At 36.4% G+C, this 27,311-nt stretch overlaps 1 protein-coding gene across 4 annotated transcripts; it reads left to right on the forward strand.

Moving 5' to 3' along the window:
- Nucleotides 1-1,874: 1,874 nt before the first annotated feature.
- LOC122138276 (KAT8 regulatory NSL complex subunit 3-like) lies at nt 1,875-26,702 on the forward strand. 4 transcript variants are annotated; one of them, XM_042730172.1, is made up of 22 exons: nt 1,875-2,094; nt 3,525-3,809; nt 5,937-6,107; nt 6,234-6,324; nt 7,684-7,869; nt 7,978-8,109; nt 8,504-8,620; nt 8,827-8,925; nt 10,992-11,063; nt 11,153-11,227; nt 11,347-11,504; nt 12,891-12,954; nt 13,150-13,338; nt 14,134-14,290; nt 14,770-14,847; nt 17,804-17,983; nt 18,645-18,732; nt 20,781-20,905; nt 21,680-21,768; nt 21,881-22,091; nt 24,385-24,496; nt 26,134-26,702. In XM_042730172.1, exons 2-22 carry the CDS (start codon nt 3,595-3,597, stop codon nt 26,147-26,149), a joined length of 2,625 nt encoding a protein of 874 aa, XP_042586106.1. In that variant the 5' UTR covers nt 1,875-2,094; nt 3,525-3,594; the 3' UTR covers nt 26,150-26,702. The 4 variants fall into 4 exon arrangements, with proteins under 4 accessions (XP_042586106.1, XP_042586105.1, XP_042586109.1 ...); XM_042730171.1 differs by having other exon boundaries at nt 1,876-2,241; XM_042730173.1 differs by lacking the exon at nt 1,875-2,094 and adding an exon at nt 2,466-2,598.
- Nucleotides 26,703-27,311: the final 609 nt, after the last annotated feature.

The raw sequence follows: 27,311 nt of genomic DNA on the forward strand, positions 1-27,311 counted from the left end.
TACACTTGATGAATATTTCATACGTTTACTTTCTGGAAAACTTGTGAGGAGCCACAAGTTTCATCATCATGAAGTTCCCGAAGCTTGAAAGGCTGAGGTTTCTTTCTCTTGTAAAGCAGACATTCAGAGCTGTTGAAAAAATATGTTACTGATTCTCTACATGGTTTCACATTGATCTTAATATAACAAGGTGTGATAAAATGTTATTTCTAGAGCTTGAATTTTCTATAATCAGACTTGACACAATCCTATTGTTAAAATGTGGTTGTTTTGTGATGTTGCATCAGTACCTGTGGTCACCTGACTGTCTGAAAAACCTGGAATAATTGTCTTGTATTTTATCTCGGTCTCCCATTGGTACAGCTGAATACTGAACTCATTGCTGAATGAAATACAATAAATAAATAAATTAAATGATTGAACTGCTACTTTAATTGCACTCTCTGAAACCGCCACCAAAGGATTACTCTTGCTAAGTAATTAATTACTAGCTAATTACATCTTCAACAGTGTAAGATTAGTGTACTAAATACTCTAAAAATACTGGACCAACCTGCTGAACAATACAAGGATAGACATGAAACTGCTCTTTTAATAAATAATATAAAATGCATAAATTGACCAAAGGGAGATGGATGCATCAAACACATACATTTTAACATTAAATGCTAAAATTTTGATGTTAAATCCACTATTGCCATAAATAGTTACATAATTGTTTCATGGTTTAAACAGTATTTATTGCAATTAAATCAGAAGTAATTGTAATTACCGAAAAATTAGGAGTAATCCCTTATTAAGTAATTAAATAACAGTAATTAATTACTTACAAATGCACTACACCCAACACTGCAAATTATGTCTTTACCTTCTCTGTGGACTCCAGAGGAGAAAGAGGAGGACATCCGCTGTACAGGAACTGCTCTTGATAACTACAGTCATATCTTTTCTTTTTATCCTGCCGTGGACTTGATCCAACACCTGATTAATAAAAAAATAAAGCATCATCTGTTCAAAAAATAGCAAAAAAACAAAAAGGGCAATAAACATTGTGAGTGTGCAATATTGACCTGCGCTCCCTGAATCCTTTGCAATAAGTTTTGGAGACACCTCATGTTTGGTGTAACTGGATCTGTATGTTGGCTCAGGATATTTTCCTTCCGGCACACTTATTCAGAGTTTGGTATTTGGTCAAACAAGTTTGGCTTTAGACATTGGCAGGGTCTTGAAATCAGAATGAGTGGTCACAAAGTCACCACTCCTGTCCACAAAAGTCATTTTAAAGTTTGTCCTTTGCATTGTGAGGTTGGTTATCTTAGGTTGAATGACAGGGATGGGGGTTCTGTCAGTGAGTCTAAAGTGGCTCTTGGTGGTGGATTCATAGATGCCATCTGGTTTATACAAAAATGGCAAATTTGAAATTCTTGAGCAATACATCTAAACAGGATTTATTTATTTATTTATTTTGCAGATTGCAGATAAAAAGTAAAAATGTTTGACTGAAATCTTTTGGAAGCTTTGAAGCAGCTGTTAATCACTGATCTCTGTAAACAATAATTCCAAATAGAACCGCAAGGTCATAATAAGGCTGGTTATTACTCGAAGTGGGCGGGGCGACACAACAGCCAATGTCATTGGTTTATACATATGCAGATGCTTGAAGATGCTCGCATCCAGCATTTCATCCTGACTAGGCCTACTGGACCATTAGCAAGAGCCAAATATAATACAAAATAAGCCTAGAGTAATGGTATGAAGAATGTCAAAACAAAGCACCAGAATATTTAAGTGTAGTACTTGGATAATAATACCTACGGTAATTACGAAAATTACAGGATTGACATCTGGAATGTAAAATCCAGTCCGGGTTTCTCGCAGCGCCGCTGACGCGAGATACACTCCAGCTCGGGTCTTCCGTTGATCCGCTGTGGCGCGGTAGAAAAACAAAAGCTCAACCTTCTTTACAGTGGATATTATTTTGTTACAGTTTATTGTTTTCTCCTCGCATGAACTCGATTTCCTCGGTATTGTCTACATTACTTAGAAGACCGTTCTTTGGACCGAAATGACATGAAAGGAACCCGATACAGGGCAGTGAGTAATGTGAAATGAGTTAGCCTCCGAGCTAATAACGTTAGCCTGCCAGACCATATTATAGCACTGTAACGACTAGCTACACGTAAACGTTTCCGGTTTCGTACGCATTGCTTCACAAGTCAAGCAACACAGGCGATATTTCAGGTAATTTATTGTGATTTAAAAGCTTAAGTGTATCACACTGGCATGAATGTGAGGAACTGTGCGGTGCGGGCCGTTAAACACGCCCATGACTCGCGCCACTCCCCGGGTCACATCAACACTCATGGCCCGCAACTGAAAATATTTACTTACTTACATTTAAATACAATTTAAAGTCAATTAACTAAGCTCAGCGCTGTAACACCAACCACCTTCGTATGCTGTGCTTTAGAAACTACTTGAGCAGTGTTTGTTTCTGTCAAGAACTGTGTTTGTGCGGTTTACAACAAGTCCTTGGGCTTACAGAAGCATTTAACATGGTAACTTTGTTTCTGCTTTTGTTGCTGCAGTAAACCTGTGGTAAGTTTGCATTAGCCACCGTTGTCATTAACAAAATAAATGCCAGAAAGATCTTAACAAAGATCTCAGTAATTTAGCACTTTACTCTAGTATCAGGACCCACTCACGGTTTTTAACAGAAACGGTTATCATTGAGAAAAGAGTACACTTAACTGTATTGAATGTGCACTTGTTGTGTATTTTAAATTGTAAAAAATAGCCTATATTAAAAAAAAAAAAGTGCTTAAGATAAACTGTAATACATTTTCACTTTATTGCAAATAACGTGCTATTAAGTGTCTGAAAACGTTACATTCAGTTTGCACGTAAATGTTTTCTTTTATCTCAATAAGTATATTATTTCCACTATACCTCATTTGTGACCCTGGAACACAAAACCAGTCATTAGGGTAATTTTTAATTATTTTTTTTATTTTTTATTTTTATAGAGATTCAGGGCTATACACATTCATTTGAAAGCTGAATAAATAGGTTAAGCCTTCCATTGATGTATGGTTTGTTAGGATAGGACAATATTTGGCAATATTTGACAACTATTTGAAAATCTGAATGTGCAAAAAAATCAAAATATTGAGAAAATAGCCTATGAAGTTGTCCAAAATAAGTCCTTGGCAATGCATATAACTAATCAAAAATGAAGTTTTGATATATTTACTGTAAGAAATTTACAAGATATCTTCATGGAATATGATCTTTACTTAATATCTTAATGATTTTTTGCATAAAACAGAAAAATTGATAATTTTGACCCATACAATGTATTGTTGGCTGTTGCTACAATTATACCTGTGCTACTTATGACTGGTTTTGTGCTTAAGGGTCACATTTTATAAAATGCAGTAAAGTATGTAACGATGACACTGTCACATGAATGCAAACACTTTATTTAGCAGGATGCTTGATATTGACAAATTGTTTCATTGCAGGGTTGATGTTTACGGTGCAAGCGTCCCATTTTGCGGGAACCGCAGAGCCTCCGTGTGGGGCTAGAGGACCATGTTTCGTCCTGTAGGAGAGAGAGACTTCCAGACGTCGGCTCGAAGGATGGGAACGTCCCTGCTCTTCCAGCTGTCGGTTCATGAGCGAGAGTTGGACCTCGTGTTTCTTGACCACAGCTATGCCAAACCCTGGAATGCCCACCCGGATGCCAGCAGTGCGCGGCCCACCCGCATGCTGTTCGTCACCCCGCGGCGGCAGCCGGAGCCCTCTGTGTAAGTGAAGAAATGGCTAGGGGTGTGCTGGTATGAGTATCGGTACCGAACGGTTAATGGGCAAATTCCAAATGGAAGTGAGCAGAGCACGTGCAAGCCATTATGTAGTCGTTAGGAATGCACTTGGCAAAAGGAGCGACATAATTTTCTCATTATCTTCAGCTGGCATGTTCCCATGACAACGCAGCACGGTGTCCTTCAGCAGATGTCGCTGTTTACTGTCATAAATGTCTTTTTATTGTTGTTAGCGTTACTGTTGCAAATAAACATACATTTTATATTTTAAAAAGTTTTTAAAATATTCTATGTAATATATAAAAACTAATATATATATATATATATATATATATATATATATATATATATATATATATATATATATAAAAACTTTTAAAAATATAAAATGTATATTGTTTTTATGTTAGTGTCCATCAGCGAATCTGAAGGATACATGCTGCATTGTCACGGGAACATCCCGGCTAAAGATAATGAGGAAATTATGTGTCTCCTTTTGCCAAGTGCATTCCTAACGACTACGTAATGACACGCACGTGCCCTGCTCACTCCAAAGTCCCCACTTTAAGGGGATAGGGATGACACTTCCATTTGGAATTTGCCCCGTGAACCGTTCGGTAGAGATACTTGTACCGGCACATCCCTAAAAATGGCACAGCTTTTTATATATCTAAAAGTACACTCTTAACATCAGTCAGTCAAGCATTACAATATGATATTAGGATAATCAAGTATTATATAAGGATAGAACTTTAGTAATTAGAATGAAAACTGGGTGACCGTGTATTAATGCATAGACATTTTAACTGAATTTAGGACTGATGGTGGTGCTCTTTTGGTCATTCAGTGTTTCTGTAAAAAAAAAAAAAATATGGGGTAAAAACTAACAATAATACAGATAAGATGATGACGATGATAATTATGGGTGTATTCACACTAGGGCTGCTCGATATATCGAAATATCGCAAATGTAAATATCGCAATATGCGTATTGCAAGGGCGTGCGATATCTGAATCATTTTAATAATAGGCTACTTAAACCGTTGCAAAAGGTCAAAGTTTTAGTTCAGTGCATATAGCAGAGAATTGCTTGACGTTAAAAAGTTAAGTGCAATAAGGTACAGAAAACAACTCTTTGCCGTCTCGTCTTGCTGTCTGACTCACACCTGAAGCGCGCGAACAAGCCGCATCTGCACAGTGTCTCTTCATTTCTGCCGTACACATGCAAAGCGTGCGCGCACACACACACAGACACATTTTGTTGATACAAGATCCTCGTCTTTGGATGCACCCCAGCACAGGGAGGTTATCACGGGGCAGACAGCACGTTGCTTGTTATATTTTGGGCTGCCTTGAGCGCAATGGCACTGAGAACATTATATTTCACACACTTTAAGCCCTTTTATTTTCCAAATGTAATAGGATTAGTCCAACGAATCGTTCGGTTTGTAATGCGTATCGAACGAAAGCCTCGTACTGAACGGTTCAATATGAATACTTTAATCGTTACACCTTTACTAATCAAGCATGTCTAATTAATCCAATTCATGAAACTTGTACAATCTAACAATAATTTATTAAAAGTTTATAAAAAGATAAATTTTTTGGGCCCATATGCTATCCGTTATATTTTTTCAGTATTATTTTGTATAATTTCCATATTGTTTTTCCCCACATTCTGTTTTCTGTTTTCATTTTTCCATTTCAGTGGTTTAATTTTTTTTTTTAATAATCAAAAGACATCTAATCTAACTGAATTCCTGCAGTTTTATCTTTTGATTCATTTAGTATACAATAATAGACCTTAATCGGGTGTTTTTTAATTTGTTGAAAAATATTGTATATACATTTATTATCAGCAATGTTTGTAATCAAAAGAACGCATACAATTGAAAATAATTTGTGAATGAATAATTTAAAATTAACAATTTGTGAATCAATGAAAGGTTTTTTAAGGATAATGAAATTAAATGAAATTTTTTGATAAACGAGGTGTTGCACAACAGTGCTTGTGCTGAAATCATAATGCCCTAGACATTTTAAAGCTAATTAACTATCAGTAAACGTATATAAGTCATAATTCATAGTGGGTTGTGATGTTGTCTGCTACAGTGATTCGGATGTTTCCATCGACGTAGAGGCGGTCACACCCACTACAATGCCTCTCTATGACAATCAGAAAGCCCGTAGTGTGATGAACGAGTGTGAACGTCACGTTCTGTTTGCCCGAACCATCGCTGATGGACCACCTCCTCCCGATGATTGGGAAGAACACATCAACAAGTAAGAAAAGCTGCTGACAGGTCACTACAAGATATATGAGAACGAGGGAGTTCATATAAAAATATAGTTTTCCTCTTACATCAGAAATGTTTTGTTTGTGATCAAAATTTCTTCAATCTGTTTTAGGGCTGGCTGGTCATTGGCTCAGAACAAGCTATTCAATAAAGTATTGAAAGCACTGCAGGCAGAAAGACTCAGCAGACTGGCCAATGAGGGTGTGAGTTTTCAGAACTGGGTTTAACATGCGTGTCTGTTTTGTTCAGTTGACTGTAAGAGTTGCTTTTTATCAAAGGCTGTTTCACTGGCTGTAATAGTGGTGGTCTTAGACTGTATTTAGAATAGACTTAGAAGTCTATTCTGGTCCTAAGATGTGTACCTGATCACTTCTTACATAAACCTGACATGCGTAAATTATTATTTTTTAAACAAAAGAAAAACCCAGCCTGAGTTGATCAAATATGAAATCCCACATCAGATCCTCCTCCCTTTTTTTAAAGTTAAAATTAATTCTCTGATCCTCCTCCTTACCACTTTAGGTTTGGTAATTTACAGATTTACAGACAAACAGAGAAAGAAAATAAATATTTAAAATTACTGAGGCCTGATCACAATATATTTTTCTGTATCATACGATATTGATGATATTTATCTTGATGTTCATTAATGGGGAGGAAATGCTTTCCACTTGCTTATTAGGCATTGACAGTGAATTTAAACATAACTTGTTTCTTTACAATTAAACTATTTTAATTTAATTAAGTTTTATTTTCTACTAAATTCTTTTTGTTTACTGATTCATTACAAATGTATCATCAGAAGGTGTCTAATGAAATTAAATAATTCAACTTTAACAATTTAATCTAATCAAAGGAAAGTATAACAATTAATCTAGATTAAAATAACCTTGGTTGCATGATATTCCTTAAAAATAATAATGTTACTTTGAGAAGTACGTTTTAGTATATAGTAGTAATATATATCTGTCATAATTTCTTTAAGTTAAACCCAACTTTGATGTGTTGTGAAGCAATTGTACTTTTGAAGCCTACTGTCATAAAAAATGGGAGGCATGCGGTCGTCCGCTCAGAGCCTCCGTACACACTCTTTGATGATGATTTTTACGTCACGCGCACCATAGCGGACACTAGCAGACTCGCGGACGCGGAAAGTATAACAGAGGCTTTAATAGCGAAATGCACAGACCGGCCGCTGTTGCCTTTATTTCTGTTGTGTGATAGACTGTTAAATGTCCAGCGCTTATCATTGTTATCAATATTAATTTTATCGAGGTCTCGATATGATATTGTTTATCATCCAGCCCTACTAATATCAGTATCAGTTTAATGTCAACAACAAAAGATATGAGATCCATTGTTCCCTTTTAAAAGTTGATAATCCTATTTGTTTAGCTATGCATGATTATTTTCTTAGATTAGATTATTTGCTTGTAGCATTTTTTGTTCCTGCTGTCAGAACAGACCTGCCATAAAACCAAATGAGAAACATGATGATGGATAGATGGATGTTCTAATGCAAACATTCTCTCACTCACTCTATGTGTCTCTGCTCTTCACAGGCCTGTAATGAACCTGTCTTACGCAGGATAGCGGTGGATAAATGTGCTCGTAAGGTCCGCCATGCTCTGGCCAGCATCAACTGGGACATAAAGCTGACACATTGGCTTCACAGCACACTTGTGGAGTCTTTGAGTCTTGCTATGCTGGCGGCTTACCTTGATGTACTGCAGACACTCAAAAGCAAGGTGGGAAGCCTTATTATTATATTACCACTGTTTGTGTAGAGTCCATAGCAGTAGGTTACAGAAGACTGTTTTTATTCTCTTGTGACATCTCCACATTTACCTTTTTAGGTACCATCCCTGATCGACAGGATGTTGCTGTCATCCTCTGTAAAAACAGGAGCGGCAGGGGCTGAGGCTCTTTCTCTGCTCCTTAAGCGGCCATGGGACCCTGCTGTGGGTGTGCTGTCACACAACAAACCAGTATGTACTGCACTTTTCTTGCTTTAGTTCCTCTTATCCCTATACTGTATCATATTTGATTTTTATGCCATCTAAATGATCAACACAATCAAAGCTTTCTTTAAAAAACTGTTGTATGCAATTTACTACATGCCTTCTGTCGTCCAATTAGTAGTTCATACATTTTTGGGAAATAAAAGGTATCTAGTAAAAGGTGTAGTTTCTCTTAGTATAACTGTAAAAATGTCCCCGTTCAGGTTGTGTTCCTTAGTGCATTGGATTATTTGTTTGCATATGAATTTGTATCAGCATATGCACCAAATTGTTTGTGGTAGGATTTCTGTAATATAAAAGACTTCAACTGGAAATGTCTGTTTTCTGAATCTAATCTGAATATTTATGTTTATTTTTTCAGAGTAAACTTCCTGGATCCCCCCTGATCCTGATAGCTCCATCAGGACCAACAAACCCCGCCTTCTCTACCTCTCGACGAATGAGATTCTGGCAATCTCAGCTCTCCTGTCTAGGGAAGGTATGCAAAATCACAGGCAAATACAGCTGTCACAAACATTTTGATTTTGTGTTCATCATAATTTCTGATTTAGGCTTGGCTTCATTTACATTAGAATCATTTGTAAATAAAATATTTTATTAATGTTATCATTCTTGCATTCATAGAGTCATTTTAGGTTCTGTTTCAAATAAAACTGATTCAGTGATTTGTTTTTGGTGATTCAGGTCATTCCCATTAACGTTCATGTGGGCAGTGGAGCCAACATCGGAATTGCGCAGTGTTTAGAGCACATGATCGGCACAGTCAGAGGAAAAGTTATTGAGGTACAAAACAACACACAGGACTAGCTAGACAATTGCACTGTTGCTTTACAGAATAATATATGGTAACACTTTATTTTAAGGTGTCTTTGTTACATGTTACATGCACTTACTATTATAATAACAATAAATTCTGCATATTTACAAGCAAGTAACCCTAAACCAAACCCTAATCCTAACCCAAAACTCTAACCATATAGTAAGTACATGTAGTTAATTGATTTTACTCCGTACTTAAATGTATAAACACACTGTGACAAAGACACTTTAAAATAGTGTAACTATTTTTTATATATACATATAAAGTATTAGGGCTGGGCAAAAAATCGAATGCGATTTTCATGTGCATCTCGTCAGTAAAGCCGCTCCTGTGATAGGTAGGTAATCTCCTGCAGGTTTAGATCAGAGTATGTGACATAGTGGAGCAGCAACAATTTTCCCTCCGTGCTGTGAGCATTTAATTTTCACTCCGTTCCCGGGAGCGGCATTTACAACACAGAGCCGTAGTTCACTGACAAACAACACAAAATTGGGTTCAAAATCGCTGGGGATTCATTGCCGATTTTAAACGCGATTTTGTGTACCCCGTCTGGCACCAACAACCATTCCACATTCAAAGTCACTTAAATCCCCTTTCTTCCCCATTCCTGATGCTTGGTTTGAACTTCAGCAAGTCATCTTCACCACATCTAGATGCCTAAATGCATTGAGTTGCTGCCATGTGATTGGTTGATTAGCTATTTGTGTTGCAATTGAATAGGTGTACCTAATAAAGTGGCCGGTGAGTGTGTATGTGTATATATATATATTAGGGATGTCAATTTTCGATCATTTCCATGATTGATCGTCGTTTAAATTAACAATCAATTAATCAATTAATCATTGACCTTAATGCTGCTAAATGTGTCTATTTCAATAGCATGCAGTCATCGTTATGGCAGGATGTGCAATAGCCACTCAAAAAAAAAAAAAAAAAAAAAACTTTCTCACTTGATTTAAAGGTGTTTTAGTCTGAATAAAATGCTAGTAGCAGGATTATAAAATGAATAGATGTGATTAATCTACGTTTTGACTGTAGTAACCGAATGCAGCATGCTGTTGAATGCTGAATGGAGGATGAAAGACAGCCGCAGCAGAGAGAAGAGTTTACGTGAACTTGAATTTAATGACTTAAATATTAAAGTTTCAGAGTTTCGCGCTCAAGTTCAAAAAGACCGAGACGGCAGAAAGCACAACCTGTTTGCTTTCATTATTTTAAAATAAGGCAATGTTTTGTTGTTATTGTGAGTGCACACAAATAAACATAGTCTCTACAGATTCGAAAGATGTATTACTCTTATCTGTATGACCATCTGTATGAGGCACCAGCGCCTCCATCTGTCCTGCAGTGAGTGCTACTATTTATCTTCCACTCCCCGCACAGACACTATAGTGCACATTTTTCTAGGTTAACATTAGATTGAGCAGCCATGTAAAGTTGCTAATACTTACATGTTTCGGATGATAAGCCATATTTGAGGTCGATGAATGATAGTCGAGTGTTTGGAGGTCCTGCCCAATATACTGTATTACCATAGACCAGCTGTTAACGATCTGTCCGTCACGATCTGTCCTGTCTCAACTGTGTGACTTCACCGTTTTTTTTTTTTGTTTTTTGTCTGCAACTAATCAACTAATAACATTTTGGTCAACCAAGCCTCTTCTGGTTGACTATTAGGGGGCAGCCCTAATATACATGTTGTTTTAATTTTTGTATATCATTTATAAACAAATTAAGCATATTTTACCAAAATGTCCTGCTCTTAATATCATTAGACAAAAATTATATTTTTGAATTGACTCTAAGAAGGTCTCACCAGCATATTTGAATTGTAAATGATAGAAAATTAAAAAGTATCAAAATACAGTTCCTTTTGTAGTTTCTATATATTCTTAAAACTCCATTTATTATTTGTCATTGTGTTTTAAATGATTCTGTTCTTGCCATAAAATTAATCTTAGGCTATGACATGGCAAATAATAAATAAATCATGTTGTGTATTTAAAGATTTGTTTATTTTTTGTTCCAGGTTCACAGTCACTTTCCTCACAAGCCGATCATCTTGGTGGGCTGGAATGTGGGCTCATTGATCTCTTGTCATGTAAGTCTCTCTTAACATTAGTTTTCTGATTTGTCGTCTATGATCAGGTGTAAACTGATGAATTTATAGATGTCTGTGTTTGCGTCCAGGTGTCCCTTATGGAGTATGTGACTGCTGTTGTGTGTTTGGGTTTCCCTCTCCAAACTGTCAATGGGCCCCGAGGGGTAAGAGGAAACAGTTCATAGTTTCTCACTGCTTTTTGCCTTGATGTGCAGCATGAAAACATTTAGATGATACATTTAACATTGCTGGCTGAAGTATAACGTTTGTATTGTTTTGTCAGGATGTTGATGATCCTCTGTTGGACATGAAGACTCCAGTGCTGTTTGTGGTCGGTCAGAACGCTCTTCAGTGCAGTCCTGAGAACATGGAGGAGTTCAGGGAGAAGATTCAAGCTGATAACAGCTTGGTAGTTGTTGGAGGGTCAGATGACAACTTGAGGTTTGTGTTTAGACATGTCTGTTTAGACTGGTTGAAAGTAGGGCTGGGCGCCACATGGACCGTTTATCCACTCGGATCACAGTTCAAACTGCTGCGCAGCACGAGCTCACTAGAGGAAATGTGTTTCAGTGATGTGAGATCCAGGTGCGAAGCATGAATTCAGAGAAGAACAGAAGTGACTTAAACAATGAAACAGCGCTGTCAAACAGCAGAAACACTGTTCGCAACGATACAGTCAGGAGGCTTTTCAATCTACAAATCGTCATCATTTACCATGTAGTATTGCTGTAGTAACACAAACTGCATTGTGGTATTGTGTCAGAAATGTGGGTATTTGTATTTTGTGGGTATCTAATTTTATTACATTATTAATGTAGACATGAATTAAATGTATTAAAAGTAGTGCTGTCAATTAGTGCAGTTTTTGTTTACATAATGTATGAGTGTACTGTGCATATTTATTATCTATATATAAATACAAACACATGCATGTGTATATATATTAAAATATGTTATGTTTATATATAAAATATTTATATAAAATATAATAATATAAATATGTAAATGTATATATGTGTAAATATTTTCAAAATATATACTGTGTGTATGTATTTATATATACATAATAAATACACAGTACACATATTGTATGTAAACAAAAACTTTTATTTTGGATGCGATTAATTGTTTGACAGCACTAATTAAAAGAGTAATGGAATATAATTACAGTATTTATATAATAAAGATATACAAACAAATAACTAAAAACAATATAAATATTTTTAACACTACTCTTTTTCATACAAATACCTAAAAACCATATAGTTATATTTTTACCATGGTATTGAGGTGTGCTATATGTGTGGTTTTAACTGTTTTTCATGATTTAAATTGTGCCGCTATAGAAGACCTATGATTAATTAAAAGAAAGACTCAGAATAATTAAATTTCACCATTTAAATATGAGGTTGCTACAATTTTTTACAGATGTTAATGATTTTGATCATGAACTTAAATTTACATCTACATCCTAACTCAAGCTGCTACTACTATCACATGTGCATTCCTAAGAGACAAAAAAAGTTATTTTGTTATTAATGTTATCAGGCAACACAAGCCTCTTTCTTGATTTAAACGATATTACATGCAGAAACTAAAAAATATATTTTTCTATTAAGATATTTATTTTCTTAAGGAAAATGAATGGGCTGGTTTCTACAACTTTCACTTTGGAGCAAAAAATCTGGCTTTAAACTTGGAAGAAATAAAGATTGACATTTATCGTGATAATTATAGATATCGACTGATATAAAAAAAAAAATATTGTGATAAATTTGTTAGCCTTATTGCCCAGCCCTAGTTGAATGCATTCGGCTTTGTTTACAGGATCAACTCCACTAAGATGAAGACGGAAGGCCTGACGCAGACCATGGTGGATCGCTGCATTCAAGTCAGTACTTCTCACTTCTCTTTGCCACATTTATGGTGTTAAAATCAGTTAAGCATGATTTCAGCTGTCATTCAGAGTGAAAATAAAGGCCAGAACCAGCTAAAATCAAATTTTAGGGAAAGCTGAATACGTGATCTGTCTTGTGTGTCCTCTATAGTCTTTAGCCATAATCTTTTTGTTTTCCTTTGTTTTCAGGATGAGATAGTTGATTTTCTGACAGGAGTTTTGACCCGTACTGAGACCCATGGCCACGGCTCTGGTGAAACTCGAGATTTGGATGCTGAGAAGAAGAAGAAACCGCGTCGTGAGCTGCCCTTTGACCTTGAGAGGTCACGACCCTCTTCACCTGCTGTGAGGGTACCTATCTCCCCATCTGGGTCAGAGGTAAGAATATAATTTTGAAAACAAATGTTGGATACACCAGGCGATATGTGTAAACTTTGTTAGCTTTACCTTCAACTACATAAAAAACTACATAAAAAAATATTCTGTTCTGTTCGGCTTTATTTCTCCCAAATTCCATTTTTTTTTTTTTTTTTTCTGAATTCCATTTTTTCTGGATTCCATTTTAATGGTTAAATTAAATTGTAGTAATTAAAAAGAATATCTAATTAATTGAAAGAAAAAAAACAACTATTTATTACAAGTTTAATAAATAATACACTTGTGGGGTCCTGTGAATTATTATTTTTTTCTTCTAAATTCCATTTTAGAATTCCATTTTGGATTTATGATTTTAAACAAATGTATTATATACAGTGGTCAAAATGAAGACATAAATCCATAACAATTTGATCTTTTAATATGTAATCAAATAAAAATCTTACAGTTTATTTTATTTTTTGGCAAAGTGTTGCAGAACAGAGATTTACTTTTTAAATTTAAACATTGAAGAAAAAAATTTGATTTTTCCTTAAAGTAATAATAATAATGATTATTATTATTATTATTAGATTATTATTTTTTCAATAGAAGTGTACAGCTCTGCTTTTGACTTTGTTATAAGGTGAGAATTCAGTGTTTATCGCCACCTTTTCCACATTCATAGGGCCCCAAAAAAACTCTAGTAACCACATAGTAACATGCCTAAAACCAATCAGAACGTAGTTTTAGTTAATATAAAGAGGCAGTGGATCATGTGAAGTAATTCAGACCTGTGCAATAATCTTTTCCCTACAGGATATGTCCAGTGTGTGCAGCAGTCCTACAGCCAGTCCCAAACCCAAGATGGTCGGACTTTCTCCAGCTCAGAAATCCAGTCTCATTACTGCCACACAGCTGCTGAAGACCCACATGCAGCGCTCAGGAACTGTGCTCACACAAAAGCAAGCACAAGGTGTGTAAACACACAGATTCAGCCCCAGAACCCCACACACAGGATGCTGTTATTTGTGGTTGTTTTTGTCTGGTGGAATACAAATGTGTGAAATATATGACTGGCAACCAATTTTATACATTACTCATAACAAAACCAGTGGTAATGTGTCTCTTGTGCCCTGCCTTTAACTCTATTTTTGTTTTTGAACGCGAGTTTGTCCTGTGTTTATCAGCATAACTGATTCATGATTACGCCTGATGGGCCTCTTTTAACCCTGAGCTGTTCTGCCGATGCCTGTGCATGTTAAATGATGAGGGCTACACAGTTTACAGTTGAAAAGCTAACGTTAACCCTCTGGGATTTGCAGTCACGTTCTCCCTATATTGAGGAGAATCTCAGATCCCATCAAGCTGTAATGTTGTGTGTGATTCCTGTCTTTTCTATCCCCTCTACTTTCGTTCTTCACTCTCTCCATCTTTGTCTTCCGTTGGCCACAGCTCAGTTTGCTGCTTTTATGAAACATAATATGCTGGTGAGGAAAAGCATTCCTCCTGGCAGCACATCATGTCTCTTTGGTGAGTATCTCTCAATCTCTTTTTCCTTCTGTCGCACATCAGTCTGCCCCTTTCATCTGTCCTTCTCTACTAAAAATTGTTTGTCTTGTCTGTGTCACATGTAATTTTTACGGTTTCACCAGCTTGTGTTTGCTAAAGGCACTAACAATAGTGAATGCTTAAAGTAACGACTGCTTGCAAACTTACATTCTTCTTGGCAGAATCCATCTTAAATCAGTGGGAGAGGGAAAAAAATGTTTGTTTGGTTTTTTTATTTTATTTCCCCTAACAGAACAGATGCAATGTTAGTCTTTTGACCCTTCAAAACATTTAAAGTAGTATTTGACTGATAAATCGCATAGGCCTATTTTATTTTTATTTTTTTAAACAGTGTCTATTTAAACTAAGTGCAAATAGCCTGCCTTGTTGGCAGAAGCTATTTACACTTACTCTGCCCACCAACAAGTGAGTGGGCATGTCAACACTACAAAAGACGATTATCTTACAACGGCTCCAGTGGCATAGATGGTAAAGCACATACCACAGACTTTTTGATGCGATCGACCCGAGTTAGACTCCGCCTTTTGCCAAACTTTTTTCCTGAAACCTTTTCAAATCTCATATCACTTCAGAAAGGCATTTATTTTCAATAAAAATGAAGGAAATAATCGAAAAGTTGAAAATAAAGTATTGGGTAGGGTTCGGTTAGGCGTGGGGGGGGGGCTTTATTGTCCTAATAAGGTGGCATCCATTTAATAATTTGAATTAAAATTATAATTTATACTCAAAACATTATTATTGCTTACTGTTTTATAATGTACTACCAAACTGAGGTGGAGATCATTGCCACTATATGCAATAAGAAGTATTAACAGCAGAAAATCCTGTTATTTTTTGAGTAAAAATCACATCGCTAAAAAAATATGCTATTTTCACTTAGTGAAAATAGCCACTGCTTTTTTAAACTATTGGTATTGACCAAAATGTTTTTCTGTTTGGCTGATGAGAGTCAAAAATAGGACTTTTATTTTATTTTGACAGTTAAAAACCCAGCTCTCATTCTCCGTCTTCATTAATGTCTTTGTTTAACAGATCTGTCTAATAATTGAAAGGTATACCCTATAGTACTTTTTCATACACTGTCGCTATTCTCAAATTTTTGAATATCTAATAAACAATAGCAAGCTTCTGCAAAGCCAGCTGTTAGATCTTCTAGTGTGCACTGTAACCTGCATACGATTAGGGCTGTGACCGTGGTAATGGACCAACTAACGCCGGTGGCGCTGTTGATGCATATAAACGTAATAATATTTGAAACACAAATAATAATAAATTAGGCTCGATCATCTATTAACAAAAGTGCGTGCTTATTTTAGCACTTCCGTCAGTAAATGCAGCCTGCAAAACACTAAAATAATATCAAAGAAATAATAGTCAAACAAGAAAGTATTTGGTCAGTTTGGAGAAAGCCTCACCAAACCTGACCAGCCAGGCATTTGCGATCACGGGAACTTTAAGACACTTGTACAAACGCAGATGGATGACTGACATGAATAGAGATGGCTCCACATCGGCGATGTATTATTTGGTTTCCCAACAAGGTCCATTGCCCAACACAAAATCAATTTGCTGAATGCATAAACTTTATTTTCCTGCACTCAAACCTACCAATCTAAAGGAAACGCTGTGTATGTGAAAATAAAACAATTGGCAACTATTACTGTTGTTACACTTGTATACAAAAGAAGTGTGCGTAGAGTGCGTGACGTCATGAGCACTACCGCCGGTGGCAGGTGACGCGGTTGTCACGGCGACCGTCACAGCCCTACATACAATATATGTGTGATGGTCCATCCATGCAAAGGATCCTGTGGGAATTAGAAGCGGACAGGAGAGTTCAAATGTCACTGGACATGCACATGATAGCAACATTAAATTCTTGGCCTCAATCTATGCTGTGCTTATGTAGTTTGCCACTATGTCATGTTCACTGTGTGCTCTATGTAAAATGTCACATGGCTAGTGCACACGGATCAAGCAGATTACAGAGTTCATTACTGGTTACAGTGTTTACTTCGTTTTTGTTCAGGTTTTTAACAACTTTTGTACTTGTTAAATTTACTATTAATAGAAACTATATAAAGTTCAAAACTTTTTTCAAATTAATCTGTACAGTGTTTGTAACTATCTTAGCAAATTTTACGTAAAAAATAATAATAATAATAATTGAATTAATCATGCATGTGCAAACTATCTTTAAATTAAATATTGAGATATTGGCTTTATATCGGCCATTGGCCACTCTGCTCTCTAAGATATCAGCATCAGCCAAAAAAAAAGTTTATATCAGCTGAACACTTTTATTTATCAGCTATTGTTTATATATGTTTTTGTATTTGGTTTAAATGCAGTTTCCAAAATTAAGTTCAATTCCACTTTTCTCCCCTTACAGCGACAGATCTTTCACACTGTATTATTTAGTGGTACAATAAATATGATGTACCAAAATGAAATGTCTTGGTCAAAACGTAAAATGTTAGATACTAGACATTAAACTTGGATCATTTCACACAAACATTGTTTCTCCAGATCCTTTTATCAGATTTGAAGTTTTTACTACTTTGTAAGACGCTCGTCAAAAGTACAGTACACTACACTATAATTCTGATTTACTTCTGCAAATAAGGCCTGATAATTTTCATGCTAAAATTGTGAACTAAATGGTCCATATGAACTATGCACTACTGTTGTTAAGCAATCTAGAGTGAATTTCCATGTTTTGCAGTGGAGTTCAGAAAGCATCTTTCACACAAACCAAACACTGATGTTGAAATGACTTTAGGTCTGAATGCATTGAAAGCATCTTAATCTGTACCCCAGACCACTGCGGTATTTCATATTGCCTGTATTGGCACCTTCTGAGCCCTCAGTGAGCTTGAGACTGTTGATGCTTAACCTTCAGCATTTTTTGTTTCAGTGCCGGTGCCCAGTGAGCAGGTGGAGGGTTTGGACCGAGACGACCCGAGGCTCCACCTCAAGAGAAGACAGACTCCTAGTCCCACTCCCACCAAAGCCTCCAAAAAAGCCAAGATCAAAGTCACCATCGTCTCCCACGGAGATGTGGCAGGAAACACGGCTGGATCCACTTCTCAGGAAGGTAATGAAAACATTCAGCCCACTGAGCCGCTGGTTAAACTATATGAGATGTATTGATGCATTTGGGTGGAATGAGAAAATATTAATTTATGCAGTTTTCAGTCAGATTGATAACTTTATAATTCACCCAAAAATGAAAATAGTCATTTACTTTTTTACATTTATTTTCTTCAAAATATCTTCAACAGAAGAAAGAAATTCATACAGGTTTGGTGCAACTTGAGGGAGAGTAAATGTTGACAGTTTTTGGGTGAGCTATGGGTTTCAGGCCTGTTGTTACACACTATACAAAATAATTCTGTCACAAATAATATTCTCAATTTAAACAACGCGATGGTTGCGCCAGTGCGACCGCACACAAAATCTTGAAAAGCAATTATTTGTTATGCATGTTGAAAACCGTTGTTTTCTTTGGAAACCATGATGAATTTTTCAGGATTCTTTGATGAAAACAGCATTTTTTTGAAATAGAAATCTTTTGTAACATTATAAATGCCTTTACTGTGACCTTCGGTCAAGCCTTGGTAAATAAAAGTATTACTTAAAAGAAAAAAAGAAAAAAAAAAAGATAAACTTGCATAGAACATAATATTTGGAAAAGGTGTCTCAGACTGTCTTGCTGCCTCAAGGTGTTTACATTTGTATTGGTGTTTTCTGTGCAGTGGGTTTGTCAGGAAAGCCCCTCGGACTGACAGTGGGCCAGACGGTATCGGGGGCCAAAGAGCTGTCTGAGCTTCTCACTGCACAAAGGTACCTTTATCTTTTCACACCAGACTGTACAAGAGAAACAAAGACACTTAAGGCTCTTTACACCAACACAAATGCACAAAAATGTAGTCGAAATTCGTATGCCATTTGTCTGTTCAGGAAAATTCGTACAAAATTGAATGAAAATGCAGATTCCTTCTGACAATAGTTGGCGCTTACAGAAAAGCAGAAATACCCAGGTTACTCCGGTACACAAAGTGATTCTATCAAAATAGGATTTACATGCTTTTAACAGCTGTTCAGATTTTTGTATTTGTGTCGGTCTGAACAGTGCATTAACAGCAGTTCACTCAAATTAAAATGGTTCTCACCAAATTTTCCCACGGAACATTCATGATGTTGTGAAAAGTATTTTAATCTTAAGGAAATGACCAGTGCTGTTTGTATTCTTGTGTAATGATAAGGCATGGGCCGGTATGAGATTTTGATGGTATGATAACCTTAAGCAAAAATATCACGGTTTCACGGTATTATTGTATTGTTGTTACAGCTCTGAAATGTGTTATTTTTAAATGACTGGGTAAAAAATAATTAAAAATTGTTTTTGAGCAACATACAGAATATTAGAAACAGTAGAATTAGTTTTTGTTTTCTTTGATTTGTTTCCTAAAAAGAAAAAAGATAAAGACTGACATCTTTATTTAACCTAAATCTGTAATTACAGTTATTTAATTTTAGTTATATAATTCATATACATATCACTTATATAAGTTCATATCATTTAGTTATTTAACACATTATTTGATTTAATAATAACCCAATTTGAAGCAAAAACAGAAAACCCCCACAAGCTTTGTGAAAATATACCACCAAAACTTTTCAGAAGACAGTCAGCTCCCCTCAGAAACACATTCATATAAACCCCCAAATCAATATTGAGGATTTTCTTACAATAGTTTGTGCATCATGAACCGTGAGTGATCTGCCTGCTACAGTATTTTTCTCTGTGCGTCCGTCTTCAGCGTCTCTGGCCTGTGTTAACAGGCGTTAACAGACTTTATATTTTCCCATAAATGACATTTTGGAAAATGATTGCATTTGTGCAAGTCCAAAACAGAGAGTTGCAAAAAACATCCAGTTGCCGATCGCGTAAAGGCCAGAGTATATTTCGGCCGTCTGCGCACCGTCTGCATTACGTTATTTTCGTCATCAAGAGGGCTTGCGGACTGACCACTCGCTCGCACCAACAGGAGGAGGAGGGGTCAGTGTTTCTCTCTACACTGCACTCAGCCTGAGGGATTCCTACACTTTCAGTCATCGAGGAGACATGGAAAACAGCGATATAATGGAAAATATTAGTGGTTTTGAAACCGTGAAATTTTCAAATCGCGGTATACCTTGAAACAGGTAATCGGCCCATGCCTAGTAATGGTAATCTTGCTACATCGCCTAATTGTTATATTTTGATAGCTGTTTTTATTGTGACATTTGTGTGATTTATGTGATGTCATGCCATATGTGACCCTGGAGCACAAAACCAGTCATAAGTATACAAGCCAACAATACATACATTGTATGGGTCAAAATTATCGATTTTTCTTTAATGCCAAAAATCATTAGGATATTAAGTACAGATCATGTTCCATAAAGATATTTTTTAAATTTCCTACCGTTAATATATCAAAATGTAATTTTTGATTAGCAATATGCATTGCTAAGAACTTAATTTGGACAACTTTAAAGGCAGTTTTCTCAATATTTAGATTTTTTTGCACCCTCAGATGCTGGATTTTCAAATAGTTGTGTCTTGGCCAAATATTGTCCGATCCTAATAAACCATACATCAATGGAAAGCTTTAAGCTTAGTTATTCAGCTTTCAGATGACATATAAAAAAAAAAAAAAAAAAAAAAAAAAAAAAAAGACCCTTATGACTGGTTTTGTGGTCCAGGGTCACATATTGGATTTGATAATGTTCTCCATTACCCTGCATCTGCACTGTATTTTGTAAGTTTCCACTTGTACATACAACTCATGTATAAACTATAAACTTTTAGAAAATAATAAAACAAAATTGTCTTGTGCTATTAGGTCAGGTTTGGCAGACGTGTCTGGAGCTTTGGGTTCCAGTGAAGGGCCGTTTCACAGCCTGCAGGGGAGTGTGATGTCCGGTTCTTCCTCTCCTGTCCAGGCTCAGGCCCCTGCCACTGCACAAGGTGCCACCACCATTACATTCTCCCAACAAGATCATTTGAAAGCTCTGTTTCAATTAGTGTTCATTTCGTTTATGAAAATTATGAGAAATATAGGTTTGTTGATTACCTAGACGAGACAATAGCGATATCATTAAACACTCTGACTATATTAACATGCAGTATTCTTGATGGAAAAAAGACAAGACCAACTTAATTTACAAAAATAAAAACCAATTTCAACAAAAAAAAAAGTGGAAGTAAAAACAAAAAGCAAGCCTCTGAGTTTTATTGCTTGGGGTTGCCAGATGTCAGGAGTTTAAATCCATTTATCTTTTCTCTGGATGCTGTTTGTGCCTTGTGTTTTACCTAATCCAGGCAACCATGCACCATGTTAATTTAGTAAGCAAGTCGAATATTGTTGACATGCTCAAAATTTACCCAAATTTGCCCATTAAATTTCATAGAGTAAAATTACATGTAAATGTGCCTGCACCTTAAAGGAATAGCTCATGCAAAAATCAGAGTTTGCTGTTTCTTCATTAGAACAAATTTGGAGAAACTTAGCATTCCATCATTTGTTCACCAATGGCTCCTTTGCTGTCACTGGGTGCCGACAGAATGAGAGTCCAAACAGCTGATAAAAATCACAATAATCCACACCACTCCAGTCCATCAGTTAAAATCTGACGGCACCCATTCACTGCAGAGGATCCCTTGGTGAGCAAGTGATGGAATGCTTCATTAACTAAATTTAAACCTTTCTGTCTCTCTTTGTATGTGTGTGTTTGTGTTTAGCTCCCTCTGCCAGTAGTCTGCTGCAGGGCCTCAGCCTCAGTCTGCAGGAGATCAACACTAAATCACCAGGCGTCCCCTCCACCACACAGGTGCCGGCCGTCACACCGCACATCTCTGACTAATACTCTGTTGCTTGCTTTATAACAAACCTGATGTGTAATTCCCACTGAGCCGCTCCCGTCTGTGTGTGGTGGTGTTCAGGTGTGCGGAGGGAAGACGCAGTGTCAGGGGCAGGTGTTGACCTCGCTCAGCTCGGGCGGCAGCGGCACACTCGTGCGGACGGTGCCGGTCATGTCGACAGGATCCGGGATGACCAAAACCACAGCCATCCACCAGCTCCTCACCAACGGCGGCCTGGCCAAACTAGCCCATAGCCTGCCAGGACTGGCCCACGTCTCCAGTCAGAGCACGGGTACGTCCTCGTCACCGCTGATGACACAGCGATCCAAACAGAGGCGTCCGCGATGAGTAGGGACACTAGAGTAGCTGCAAGGTTAAAGGTCAAGTCCATGAGTAGCATCTGGGCTGAGCATGTAAATATGTACCATAAACGTTTGTGTAGATTTGTACTGTTTTTTTAATGCATGTAAAGAGCCTTATTGGGTGATCTTCTACAATACCGGGCTGGTTCAGCTTACAAACTAATGTACATTTTGAAGTTGTTCATTTTAGGGGTCGACCTTTAACTCAAATGGCTGTAACGTCCAGAAGACCAGAATATTTATATGGCAGTGATGTAAAAATGACGAGTCATCATCATTTCCCACATCAGCGGCTTCATTCATGCTTAATGTGACTACTTCATGGTTGTGTTTTATGCTCCATTTTTATGTTTGCTTCTGTTCTCAGTTTTGTTATTTGTTTACCTGTTTTTTGTTGTTGTTGTTGTTTTTTGTTGGATGATGAGTATGTAAATCATAAGGCTTGCTCTACTCACAGACATTCATTAAATCCCCAACAGCAAACCATTTTTCCTACCTCTTCTTTGTGTCATTATTCTGTTTTCTGTTCTCTATTTTTTGCAACAGTTGTAAATACAGTCCCCCCCACCCCAAAAAAAAAAAAAAATATATATATTTATTTATATATATATATATATATATATATATATATATATATATATATATATATATGGATTAATACCTAGTTGTTTGGTCAAATGCAATACAAAGCGTTAGACTGTAAACGGTATGCTGATATTTTGTATTTTTAGGCGGTGTATACTGTGCAGCAAGCAGAATTGATCTTATTGACAAGATTTAAGACAACAGTTTGATTCACAGTGCAAACTAAAGGGTATTTAGATGGATAGCATTATTATAGTGCATAGCATGTTTAATGGTGATAGTATCCTGTATGTAGTTTTTAATAGTATGCAGTATAGTGTTACTGTTCATCATGCAGCTCTATCTTTGGCGCCCCCAGCTGACACCTCATCACAATGCAGTCACATCCCACAAACATACAGACTTTTGTATGGGACCTTTGATTATGGTTCACAAAATGGATTATACACAACATGAACAAAAAAAAAAAAAAGAAACTGGTATCTTTTCATCAAATACTGGAATGTGTTGGACTAAACGCTTCAAAATAATTAAATCAGCAGGGATTCATTTTTGTTTGGTAAGTCTTTCAATATTGGTGGAGTTAAAACTAAAAAACTATGAACAGAATGGCCTGTTTCGCTCTTTCATAGGAGTCAGGATCCAACGTGCGTATAAACTATGAAATGCTTTCAAAAGAAGATCAACAAAAATGTTAGTATCTGTTATAGTTAATTGTATTTTTGACTATAGGCTTTATAGGCGGTGAATAAAAAAAAAATCAGATTTTATCACATTTGTTGCTCTTATGAGATGCATTTAGCTGCTTCATATATAAAAAACATTAATTTATTCATTACTTGTTCATGGTAAATGTACTTTATCACATTACAAGTTGTTGCTGCTGAGGTAAACACTCGCTCTTTCTCTGCTGTCTCTGCTGTGTCTGTAGAAATGGTTGTTAATTCTTAATTTGGGTATGGCACACACGTTACAGGTAATAATATAATCAAAAAAATCATGGCAACAAATGATGTAAGTCAGTTTAATAAGCTGAACCGACTTTCACAGTCAGTTTGATTCAACTTATGTTTAACCGTTGCTTCTTATTGTTGGCTTAGGCTACTTTTTTCAATGAAGTTTAATGAATATACAAATTAAACAAATTATTCTTATTATTTATTACAAATTGTTCATTAATTTATGTTTAACATCACACCCCCATTTTTTCGTGGGCTGCACTTCAGGGGGTGCAACTTTTTATACTACACTGGTATACTAATACATTAATATTTCTTTATTTTCTGGAAATCATGATGTTTTTTGAAGTTAGTAAGGATTGTGTTTAGGGGTTATTGAATAGAATATAATGTTTGTACAGTATAAAACTCATTACCTGGTGTCACAGACAGGGCATAGACTAAGCTAGGATTAGGCCATAGTTCAATTAGGATATTTAAGTCATTTTTATAAACGTGCCTTAGAGAGAAAAAAAATACTGGTGTCCATCTTGAGACAAAACCAAGGCACTAATATATTTTAAGATCGGTCAGTGCAAGTTTCTTTCAGTTAAAGCAGCTTTTAGTCTGGGACTAGGTTTAAGCCTCGTCTGTGAAACCGGGGGATTATAAAACAGAAATGTGTGTGTGTTGTGTGCAGGACTGAAAGCTCCCACCACTATCACAGTGACGCTGCGCGGGCAGCCCAGCAGATTTCCCTCTCTGAGCCACACGGGGGCGCCAGCGCCGCTCACAGCGCACCAGACCACCAGGTGTGTGACCCGCCGCCGTCAATACGACACACACACACACACACACACAGGGGCGTTGCACAAGATCCCGGGCCCTATGCATAGGCAGTCCTGATGGGCCCCCATGCCCCTCCCCCCCAAAGAAAATATCCAGGAAAAATAAAATATATTCCAGACTTTTCAAGGGCCCTCTCTTCCTTTGGGGCCCTGGTAATCAGTGCTGGTTTTACCCCCAGTCCGACGCCCCTGCACACACACACGTTTGTTTGTCTCTGTGAATTGTGGGGACTTTCCATATGCTTCTATTACTTTTATACTGACCAAACAATATTTTCTATTCCCTAAACCTACCCCTTACAGAAAACAGATTTGCATTGTTACACTTTCAGATAAACATCATCAACATAAACATCATCATCATAAACAAGTACACACACACACACACACACTGAGTTTCTGAGTAGCAGAGCCTAACAGAACAGCAGGTCGCTTCACCGTGGCTCTAGGCCTCCCTCTGCTTTGACTCACGCTTGACAAATTAGAGGAGCTCATCAGAGTCATTTAGGAATGTAATTAACATTGATTAGTCCGTTTAGGGGAGTTTTATCCTCTCTCTCTCTGTCAGATGATGTTATTGTTTACTCACTCTGCAGTGTGTCTTCGGAGCGGTTGCTGTAGTAACCATCTCATTGACCATGCAGAGAGATGAGGTGTAATTATTTGCTTAATCACTCTGAAGAGCATAATTATATGCTTGTCATTTTTGTTTTGGATCAGCTTAGGTTTTCGTAATGGTTTTGTTTATTTAAGAATGCTTGTGAGTCATAAAAACACTAGACTGGACTGACCACAGTGTAACTTTAGTTCAGTAAACTTTGTAGAGATGTATTTTAGTGGTTTTACAGGAACAAGAAACAGTGGGTTGAATGAATGAATGAATGAATGTCATATTTCACCTAATGATAAAAAAACTTAGTCGAAAATTAAAATTTATCACTAAATGCACATCACTATAATGTTTCCCCGTGGTTTACTTTTGAAGGTTTATTTGTAATTCACTTTAATTTCACAATTATTGTTATATGGGCGGCATTATGCAAATATTTCCACATAGTGACGTAGACGTGTTTGAATGAGCTGTTTTAGGGGGGCGTGGCAGAGTCCTAACTTTGATAAAGAATATCTCTTTGGTTTTGAAACTTTACTCTTTGCAACTTCAGGGATCTTATCTATACACAATCAGCTTGTAACACTCCAAAGAGAAAGGAAAACTTGAAATCGCATTTAAAAACATATTACTGGCATCAATTTTTGGTTCCAGTAATATATTTTAATTAAATCAATACTTTAAAACTGACAATACATCAAAAATGACACATTTATACACAAATTGATATTTATTAATTTATATAAATTTATTTCAATTTATATACAACACATTTAGGCTATATGGCATCCTATAATAAATGAATGCAAAAAAAAAAAAAAATGTAAGTAGATCTATGTTAAAATTATAATTATGATAATAATAATAATAATAATAATAATAAATCTGTTATCATTATAAGAACGATACGATCACTCTTGGAACAACACTCATCCAGAGCACTCTATTATATAGTTATGGTCATGTGATCAATCAATATTTTATCTTGCAGTGACCAGAAACTCTGAAATGGATGAAGGGAAGCTGAAATGGGCGTCATTCACACTTCCAATGTGCATCCAAAAGATGAACCGAGAGGAATCAAATGCAGAAACCGGGGTTGAAGAATAAAAAGACTGCTGATTTGCCTTACAACCTGCAAGAGCGCCATCTATAGACACTTTCTTGCACACATGGGACTTATTCATTTGTCTATTTTTTATTATTTCCCTTATTCTGTTACACTCTGGCTGTACAACATAATGAGAAATTTTCCTATTGTATTTATTCTTATTATTATACCCCCCCCCCCCCATTTTAATATATTTTTCCACACAGCAATTCTTTATGTGAACAAAGTGAATTAGTGGAATATACACTGTCTTTATTCTTTAAAAAAAATTCCTCTTCTATTTTATTAAAATGTTTTGCCAATATAAAATTTTAGATTTGTTTGATTTTGCCAGAAATTTTGCCACCAGAGCCTGTGCTTTATTTCCTCACAGCCATAAAGAGCCTGAGAGAAATGGATCATTAAACTGTCAAAATACTGATAATAAATTCAAGATGTTTAGAAGATGACATGAGAGCTTTTGAATTTATTATTATTATTATTATTTTCATATTTTGATTGTCATGCATCAAAGCATCGTTCTTTCCTCAGGACATCAGAATGTAGCTGTCCTTCAAATAACCGTTATGATTATGCCAATGGGGATAATAATTAGTCTGCCTGATTAAGTCACAATTGTTTTGATTGCTGATTGTTTTTATTGCCTCTAATGAGAGGAAACCAGTGGAGGCTGACAAGCATGAAACAGAATGATAGACACTGATTAATGCAGCAGTTTGTGTCCTCAAAACATTATGTGAGATGAGATGATTGTGAAGCACTCCAACTGAAAATTGTTTGATGCCATGGACCCAGAAATATTATTATAATCTGTGAACCAGTGGACTCCCTTGTGGCCCAGTTGGGTGTTGCTGGGATGTTCTGGGTGATCGTCCCTGCATTCATCTTGTTTCTTCAGTCCACAAGTCCCCGTGGGCATGCTACTATTAAAACCACCTGTCCTGGTTTTCCATCATGTCCCTCTTAACTAAAATAAAGGTTATGATATAATGGTGCCATTGTTGCATTTCCAATCTCAATACATTCCTGGATGATCAGGACGTACAAATGCAATGTTT

Source organism: Cyprinus carpio, chromosome B8 (genome assembly GCF_018340385.1).
Source record: "Cyprinus carpio isolate SPL01 chromosome B8, ASM1834038v1, whole genome shotgun sequence".
Classification (NCBI taxonomy): domain Eukaryota; kingdom Metazoa; phylum Chordata; class Actinopteri; order Cypriniformes; family Cyprinidae; genus Cyprinus; species Cyprinus carpio.